We start from the raw sequence: 10,256 nt of genomic DNA, 5'->3' as shown, positions 1-10,256 counted from the left end.
AGAAAGCTAGTACTAAGAAAATATTTACTTTTTAAAATTATTTTTCAAATAAATGATCGGGGTAGAACTGGACATTCAAACTAAATTCTATCACGTTGTTATAGCAAAGTTTAAAGTCACAAGAGAATCACCATGGTTTTTACTGCTCTAACAAAACACTAGTTCTCTGACATTTACCCATACTAAACACTGATACATTAATTTAACCTTTTTTATATTACTTTGTTTTTTAAAAAAACCTGAAAAACCTTGTTTACCTTTAAATTTGACCATAAGACATTAATTCAAATCACCTGAGCATAGCTGAGCACAGCCCAATTTTCAAAAACATTTAAAAAAACAACCCAAAAATGCTTTACCTTGGTGCAGAGCTTCCCCAGGCTCCATGCTTGTCTGTCAGAATGTTGATAATTTTCTGTATTAGCTGAGTTGCAGTCACTTGGTCTCGGTACTTAGCTGCCATTATCAAATGATGACACATTTTTTCTTCTTCCCTTTTCTCTGCAGAATACTGGGCACAGAGTGACTAGGAAGAAAATAAAGACTTTATTACTTTGCATTTTAATTATACCATCCGAAGGAACTTTGAAGCACTTCATAATTAATTACTTATACAAAACCCTTGAGAAATAAGAATTAACCCCATTTTACAGGTTTGAGAATTGAGGCATTGCACAGCTGCCCACAGTCAATCTGTCCAGAGAGCCAAGCAGAGGATCTTGGTTTGTCATGAATTCTTTAACCACATAGCATACACAGTCAAGATTTAGCAAATGCCAACACATTAGCGGCCTGAGTGCATAATAAAACATATAGGCACAACCACTTTTATTTTATAACAAAGTAAGTGAATAGCATTGTAAAAACAAAGAGGCAAGTTTCAGAATAATGAATGCTGGCCAGCTGACCACTCCACTCCTGTGACTCTCCACTAGATTTGGGTAGCCAACTGTTTGCTGTTGTTTGTGTAAATATATAGCTAAGGAGAAAATCTACATATCTTCATATAGACGGAAGACAAAATGCATAGGAAGACTGAATCCATCTTTACCAGATGGCTTCTTGAAGTTGAGCACATTTGCAGGCCAGCATGGGAAAGTTAATCATTTTCCTAGCTGTACCACACCTGTTGTATAAACATCTGTTTGCCGAGGTACTCACAACCAAATACTAGCAAATAGGAACTGAAAGTCACACCTACAAACAGAACATAAAGCTACAAAAGATTCTTTGTTACAACATTTTCTTATCATTTTGGTTTTTGTCAATCTTCCGAAAAATGTGTCTGTTAATACAGAACTCAAATAATGGGCACTAAATTTCGATCATCCCCTCATCAAACCGCTGTACGTTAAGACTCACAACAAACTCAAATATTGGTAGAAACAATAAAGGCTTTTCTCCACTTCAGCACTCCCTGTTTCTAATTTCAGTTTTCATCTGGCAATTCCACAGATCGCATATGCCAGACAAAGCATTTCAGCCTTTGTCAATGATTGGATTATTCTATGATCTAGTTAGTAGAATGGACACAAATGTCCACCTAACAACAAAAAAAAATAGCTTTTTCTTTGTGAAGCACAGCTGATGCAGACAGTAGTACAATTATTTCTTAGAGCTTAGATAACAGCACAATATCATAATGCTTTCTATGTTTAAAACAGTAGCAATGCTTTTTCTATATAAATTCATCTATACATACAAGCATTAGAAAATTGCTGCAAATAAAAAAATAGGCAGGCTATGAATGTTATTTATATGTGCATATATACAAATACATATGTCAAAGCGAGAGAAAGATAGGAAGAATGTGGAAAAAAACACAAGTAAAAAAATTTGGGATTGTGTAGATTTTCATAGACATTAGATAACAGAAGTGTACTAACAGATGAATAAATTTTAAAGAGCTATTTTAACAATTCTAATATATTTACAAATTCCCTCATAATTTTTCCCACACCTTAGAGCAATGCTCACCTGATAAACAGACATCCAGAACGAGTGAAGAATGAGCAGCTGACTTTCCAAGTCAATGAGACATCAGAAATTGGCTTTTGTACTCTGACATGAAGCACTCTGCCACCCCTCTTCACAAAAATATAAGATGGCTAAATCATAACCAACACTAAACAAGATTTTTCTAGCTCTTTTTAAATACAGCTGTCTTTTCCAATACGTTAATCTATTTTGCACCCATGATGATTCCGAGTTCTTTTCAGCACTTTGTAAATGTTTCATAAGCTGTTATTTTTAAGTTGCCTGAAAAGGCAGAATTCTAAAAACAAGCGTATAAGGTAAGCTAAGTAGTAAAATGTTTAAAAGTGCTCTTTAATGGATCCTCCTTTACAATTTGAACAGCAACTTTTCATATCTGACATAAAATCCATAGATATAAATCACATTAGAGGGTTATTCTTTCCCCATTATCAATCTCTGTCTCTTTATGGAACATTAAAGTCACATTTGACCTTAAAACATGATAAAATGGAAATCAAACTAGAATGTTTTGTAAAAGATATAATGAACTTGTACCTCTTTAAAAAAAAGTCTCTCTATGATGTAATTTTGAATGCATCCTTCATTAAATACCAACAAAGATTTTCAAAGTGTAGCTGTGACATTCAAATGAAGGAAAACATGGTATTTTATGGTCCTGACAACTTCCACGAAAACAGAATCAGCCTGTTACGAAACAGAAATGTATAGAACTCCACTTTTCAGCAAATTCAGCATTTAATATGAATAGAAATTTGCAATTACCCACCAAAACTGAGAGACTCCGACATGCAGCAATCCCATAAAATTATAACATCACTCCAGGAGGGACTCTTAACCATAGCACACTCTTCACAATATATATTTTACAAACAAGAACAGAAAGAAGCCACAGTTCTGCCAAATATCTGGCATGTGTGTGTATAGTTACTAACATTAAGAAAGTTTTGCAAGAATGATCTTTTCTTTGATCATACAGCTGACTCGTTCAGTGGTTCCTACCCACGATATAGGCCAAATATTCAACAAAAAAGCAGCTTTCTCACCTTCCCTCTCTCAAATAATTTTTTAATACAGGAGTGAAAGAAGACTGGCTCCACCAAAAGAAATGGAAAGAGACCCATCGCGAAGTAGCCAGTCACCATTAGACTGTTCTGAAAGCACTAAAAAGTCTCCGTTTCTCTACTGTATTTTTTCATTTTCCAGATGCCTTCAGGTTCACCTGATCCACTACTTCCAGAGATGCAATACCAGGATACAGTGTGGTACACATTAATACTTCACACTAAATCGCGATCATTCCATTTATGCAAAATAAAAATTCAGCTTGATTTCTGTTTGTACATAAACTCAAAAATAAATTTTTACAGTTTTATTTCTTCTTTATCTCTTGCACTTGCAATATGCACCCTGTCATGCTTGAATATGGTTTTACAATTAGATATACGGTTGCATGCAAACAAATTTGTCAAACCTTCCTTCCACTAGTGCTTTGGCCTACAGGATTTTTGTTATCTGGTTGGGCAAGTGTGTCATGAAAGTATAATCACGAAAGTACTGCAGTCACAGTCATGATGAAAGAAAAAATGTTGAAAGGAGAAAAATGTATTTTCATATACACACTCCACAGGTTACCTACAAAAAGTCTTAAATTCAGTGGCAGTTAAAAGTTTTACAAAGGAGAAATGTATTAAGCAGAATCCTTTGACACAGCACGGAGCAGAGGAAAGACCCTTGTTCTCTACCCCTTCATACACGGTGGAACAGAAAACTCCTCTTTGCCATTATCGCCGAGCGGAACAGGGTTTTTTTCCCTCTCCCCCATTCCCTGCTTGGACAAGACTGCAGGCTATTTAAACATCTAGGTTATCCGAAGATTTATTTTTAAGGAACAGTAATTCTAAAGGACCACAAGGTCATCCAAAAGGGAAGTTATAGATATGAAAATACAATACCTTCTGTATGCAGGAGAGATTCCAGAAATACTATTCCAAAATACTGACGAGGTGAATTGGTCTATTCTGCCTGTCTATATTTCAGTGAAGAGGAGGGTTAATCTAGTGTTTTCAGAACTATTTTATCTTTGATCTTTATAAAAATGTCAAGTAAAAGATTTCCTCTGCATGGTACCATCTGCATGTGCACCTTTGCAGTCCGAAAATTACAATGTAATGCTTTCTACAAACTATGAAAAAGTTTAATAGTGTAGGGTTTTTAAAAGCAATATTGCACCTTTTTACTTTTATTCTTCAACTCAGAGATCACTGAACACTTTTACATATGCCAGTTCCTTTGTCCAATTTGGCTAAAAGCTACTTGCTTTGTGAACAACCTGTCTCAGAGGGTGCCATTTAAGAGGAAAAGTCATCCATAAGATAACGCGTAGTCTTGCCACTAATGCAAATTCCCTACAAATAAGGATATTTTAGTAAATGAAGGAGCTCCTCGATCCTCTGCTTTCACAGATATTTGCACTTGACCTCTGACCTGAGGTTTAAAGTCTGGACTAAAAATGCTACCCAGGGAAATCTTACAAAGACTCCTGAATAAGACTTAGAAAAATGAAAGCTTAAAACCTCAACAGCGAACAAAAGTCAACCAATGACAACGTCTGACAGCCACCGTCAATTCTGAAGTGATGCCTCTGTCATCCAACGACTCAAAGTATTGATTTCTCTCAGCATGAAAAAAGCTTAAGCCAATGAAATAGATATAGCATCATCCCCCCGATAATAGCCATCAAGGTTAACACCAGCAGAACACTTATCAAAGTATCTCTTCTATTTCTTCTTGTTTTAATGGACTGAACACAATGCAATGGCTTCTCATCTCTGCAACCTATCGTTTTCCAAACCTCATTTATCCACTTTTCCAGCCTTTTATCCGATTTGAAGATTAAAAAGAATCTGCATCTAAATCAACTGTTTGTAATACAAATGTGGAGGGGAGGAAAACAAAGAAGAAAAGAAGAAAAAAAGAAAAAAGTGGTTTTGTACCCAGACATTCCTGGGGGGGGGAAAAAAAAAAAAAGAAAAAAACAAAACATGCATTTAAAATCATAAGAGGGGAAAAAAAAACCACAGTTGACATAGATCACACCAAACACAGACTGGTAAAACTATGGTCATGACCACAAAAAAACCTACCACAGTCAATTTGGGTTAGTGATTAGAGAGAAATGCAAGGATCTCAGGAGACATCTGGTTTTAATCTGTGCTGAGTCAACAGCTTTATTTTTTACCTTTAAGTCTCACAGTATTAAGTTTTAGTAAACCCAACTAAACACGAGGCAACAGCACTTTTACCGAGACTGTGTCTTTCAAATTAACCCAGTTTAGTAGAGTAGGTAAATGAGACAAACTAACAAGAGTTCAACTGGATATAAAAACAACTGACAGAATACATAAATAGTAAAGAGTAGAGACAAATAACATCAGATTTATTCTGCAGTATCCATTAGTACCACAGACTTTTTTTTTACCTTTTTCTTTGATGCTTATCTAATTTATATTATTTGTGTTACAGTAGCACCCTTGGATCACAATCAAAGACAAAGCTTTACGCAAAAAAGTAAGAGCTCTTACTCCTTGCTAGAAACTGGGATTTGCTATATGTGCCCTACATTATTCCAGTATTCTAATTCTCTGAGCATCACTGCTAACCATTGGCATAAACAATATGCAGACACAAATGTTCTTTTCAAAGCCAAGAAGCCAATTCTTACTGTACATATGCCCAAATGCTTTGCCTGCAAAGCATGCACTAAGACTCTTTCCCCCCCTCTCTTTTGCAAAACCAGTTTGTGTTTGCAGTCCCTTCACACTGTTCTTGGTTTAAAACAGGCTAAGATCCTAAAAACATTACGCTTGGGCATTAAATCTGAGATCCTTTCGGTCCACATCTTCCTAGTGCAAGGCATTTTTCACACTACAAATAATCAAAGTACCCTTCCACTATGCCCCAGAGCTCAGCACTTCTGCATAGGTGGCTCTGTGCTCTCAGATCAGACAGTAAGCAAAGAAGGAGCCAGTGATGATCTTTTAAGCCATTTCCCAACCACACTGCATCAACTTTGTGACATTCAACTGCTTCAACACCATGACAAAGGTTAGTACCGTATTCACCAAAGAACTCCTAGTCCAATGCAACAAACGAATCAGATCCATGAAAAACTTCTGGAATTGACAAACTCACTTATTTTATAAGGAACATCCACTCTGTCCGGCAAATGAGATGTATACTTACATAATCGAAGGATTCACTACACATGCTTGGCGAGGGCCAAATTAAGGTTGCAGTGCTCTGATTTTTCATAACTGTTGGGTACTTGGTTTTGGAATCTTTTCATGTTGTCATTTCTATGCAAGTTAAGTTTTAAAAAGGGGGAAAATACCTTTTAATCACATGAAAACATGTATATCAGACTCAAAGTGGGCCAATTACGAAGACTTCTATCACTTCAACCAAAGCAAAGGAGTATTTGATTGTTACCTTATCTGTAACCAGTAGTTAGTAGATGTGTGAGCAACTTGTTACTGCCAGAAGAGAAATGCAATGTTTAGTTCCAGTCTCCAAAGGTGCAGTGGAGACTGGCCTAGGGACCTGTCCCAATTCTACTTTCAATGCTCCCCAGCTTCTCTTTCTGTTCTTCTCTTATCTGCAGGCTCTTTCTCATCTTACCCACCAAAACGTCACCTTTTGTTCTTGCTGTTAGTACCTTACTCTAGCAACAGCATCAGGACACTTCCTCCCCTCTGTAGAGCATGAACACGAGGTGGAAGTAGGGGAAATAGTTATCATCCACTGCAATGTGGCACTGTCAGCTCAGGAAACATTTGCCAAATAACTCTCGCTGTGGCTTTCGATCCACTCTTCAAGATCTTGTGAAAATCTTCGTATGACCAGGGGCCAGACGGCACATTTCCAATAAATCCCAACAAACTAAAGCTTTGAAATGTCCTCATTCACTAACTGTGACCACCACCTCTCCAACTGTCTTGTCCCACTGAGGCACAGTGAGGGCCTCTGTTACCTGTAAGGTACGTAGAAAGTAGTCCAGCAGCTTGGGCCCCAGCAGCCTCCCTAGGATTCAGATTTCCAGACACCCTACTGCCAGCATAGTTCTTTTATAACTTACAGCACCAAGGCTTGGCACAGGAGTGACGCTTGAACAGATTGAGAGTCACATGCAGTTCAGACAGCACAGATAAACTTTAAATTAAGGTTTTAAGAGCAGGTAACACACACTATTGAGTATTTTTGAACAATGCAACTTACTAAATAAGAGGCCCTTAAAGGTACTACATAAACAGCAATTTTTCACAAGTTTTGGGTCAGATGAATACCGAATCATTTTTCATAATAGGGGCAAAAGGTACATTTCTGACAGTGGGGAAATAAGAATCCCTCAAAACATGGAAAAAATGGATATTCTCAATGAAATAAAATGAAGTAATATCTTTGAATGTTTTAATTTGGAAACATTTTGCCAACCTTCTTTTCCAAACCACAAAAAAAAAAAAAAAAAATCTAAACCTTAAAGTAATTCAACCTCCAAGAGGACAAAGAATGGAAAAATTTAGCCAGACTGATTCAGATGATAAGCATATAAACCAAAAGATAATTTGGGACCTTAAAGATAATTTGGGACCTTATTACAAAATACCTTGTACCACTTCAATCTATAAATGTGGCTTCAGCCTCTGGCTATAACAAAGTGAAAGGCATCTGCATGAGTTAAAATTCTTTAATTTCTACAGCTGTAAAAGACACAGCTAAAAAATATTTAGGTATATTAGTATTTAATACATGACTTGTGTTAACTATCTCAACACCTACCTTACAGGAACGTGTATTCCTGTATAGGACTCGTTTTTATTATCATGTAAGAACTTGCACTCATATTATATGTAGAATACAATGGAAAGATAATCAACATACCTCTGTTGATTTTGTTATTTATTGTTTGATATTCCTGCTACATCACACTCACTAAATCTCCATATAAATTTGCAAAACACATGCAAAGCAAATTCATTTCCAGCCAAAATCTCTACATAAACAGTTCCCAAGATTATATAAAGTTCCAGATTTCCAAAAGACGGAAAGATTAGCCCCTTGAGATATCCCTGCAGCCTGGGGTCTGTGTTTCTATTTCTATTTTCTGCATAGTTCCCCTCAAGCACTTTTCAGCTTTCCCTGTTTAGTGTCTTGGTTGGAGAACACAACTGTGATTTTAATCCAGGAGCTTCAGAATGTATCAAAATATACTAACTCATGAACACAGAACAGAGAAATCACATTAATTTGAGATAACAAGACATTTAGGCATAATAGTTTCCTATCTTGCCATGCCTGGTTGCATGCCAATGACAAGCGCATCTCTAATAAGCTTCAGTACTTTGGATACCAAGTTGGTTTCAGACCTGACTGGACTCCTTAAAACGTCACTTGTGACACTTAATGGAAAAAAAAAAAAAGTTCACCTTTCTATAACTTCGTTCTGTACTCTGATAACAGAATCAAAGGTGTGTTTTGAAAGCATTGTACTCTGTATAGTATTCTAGTAGTCACTAGGCGTTAAGAACAAAGGGAAAAATACCATCAGCACACAGTAAAATCAATGTATACACAGGGATACATAATGGTAATTAAGGTAGATGTAGGAACAAATCAGCTATCATTCTGCACCAGCAACAGAAGGAGCTTTAAAAGTGTTCTGTGCTGTATTTGGCAAATCTTTTGTGAAACCTCAGCTATGAAACATTCAGGCACGAACATGAACTCACGACCCAAAACGTAAGCCATCTGTCCTTCACCAGCTTCTATCATGCTTGCTCCAAGAGCTAATTTAGTGGACTTGATCTCTGACAGTTCAGGACCTTTTCAGCCGCTCAGAGTGGAGAACGATCACCTTGACTGGCACATATCCTGGAGCAACACTGCTAAATAGGACAAACGTGTTTGCTGGCAAAGCATTTCCTTCCCACGCACAGAAAAAAACCCTTTAGTTTCTGCCATTAAGTCATTGCACCTTCATCTGTATCTGCAGAAACATTTTAGTTCCTTGTTAAGGAAAAGCATTAAGGGCTTCTTTTTTTGTTAGGGAAATTTCAGATCACTGTCAGAGAACCTGTGAAAAAAAGTATTACATGGGATTTTATTTAAAAGGTTATTCAAAAATAACATGACCAGTGCTGCTGATTCACAAGTTTCTAACTTACACTCCAAACTTGCTCTTCACCTTATGGTAAACTAAGACTCTTGAGAGGCTTATTCTATGGAGGACCAATTATTTTAAAAGAAGGAGATTTTGATTAAGATGATGATGAAATAGCAGATTAAAAAAAAAAAAAAGATTAAAAAAAATCCAGAAGCAAATGGGAAGGATTATTAAAATATGGCCTCTTACAGCAATTATTCCTTAAAATCATTCCTAGCCACTTATTAAGCAGTCACAATCCCAGCTTTAGCTTAATCTCTGCCTTAACTTAAAGCCTCCTGTCAGAATTCCTATAGCATCAAACTATGAAAAGCAAATTATTTTAACTTCATTTTTCCCCCTCTCCTTTTTTCAGTAGTCTATGTTTTGTATTTCATTCCAACTAGCGTATGAGGCTTTTTCCTTTGTGATTGGTTCTCATGCATTTACGCAACACAATTTTGGAATTTCAGAACAGTATGAGATAGGTATGAATAGGTTTGGGTTTTAATTAACATTTTTTATGCAGAAAAACTTCTACCACCCTTGAAAGGTTGACATTTGGCTCTAAAAATTGTTGGGGGAGGATAATTTAATTTCTTTTCAAAACTGTGTGATTTTATTATCCATATAATGACAGCATTTGAAATATTCTGACTATTCAAAGTGTGAGAAGACAACAGACTCTAATTTACAGCAGTCTAACTTAAAAACACTCATTCATGCAACTCTAGATCCTTATACTGAGCAATATGGAACAAGACTAAAAATACTCCATAACAATTACTTTAAAATTTGTATTTTCTTGCTCACTTGGTTTAAATGAAAAGACTGCAATGGCGCAAGAGTCAGTATTGCAACTACCACAGATGCTACCTTCAGAGAAATGAAGTACTATGTAGCACCAAATAGTTTCTACTGGACTCATCCTTTATGTTGTCAACATTGAAAAAAAAAGAAAAAAAAAGATAAAAGAAAAAAGAATACTGCATAAACATATTCATTTACATAAGAAGAATATATAAGATCCATTTCATGAGTTTTCTGTTTATTTCTCATT

At 36.1% G+C, this 10,256-nt stretch overlaps 1 protein-coding gene across 5 annotated transcripts in view; it reads right to left on the bottom strand.

Moving 5' to 3' along the window:
* Window positions 1-10,256, bottom strand: part of LRBA (LPS responsive beige-like anchor protein) — a 415,388-nt gene that overhangs the window by 241,574 nt on the left and 163,558 nt on the right. For all 5 annotated transcript variants that reach the window (XM_087736323.1, XM_087736322.1, XM_087736324.1 and 2 more), the window contains one exon: window positions 360-526. In XM_087736323.1, coding sequence (XP_087592449.1) covers window positions 360-526 — 167 coding nt within the window. The remainder of the gene's footprint in view (window positions 1-359; window positions 527-10,256) is intronic.

This window comes from Nipponia nippon, unplaced genomic scaffold (genome assembly GCF_047370975.1).
Source record: "Nipponia nippon isolate SJK-2023a ecotype South Korea unplaced genomic scaffold, ASM4737097v1 scaffold_6, whole genome shotgun sequence".
Lineage (NCBI taxonomy): Eukaryota > Metazoa > Chordata > Aves > Pelecaniformes > Threskiornithidae > Nipponia > Nipponia nippon.
The sequence above is the reverse complement of the archived record's forward strand: the minus strand, read 5'-3'. Positions and strand labels throughout refer to the sequence as shown.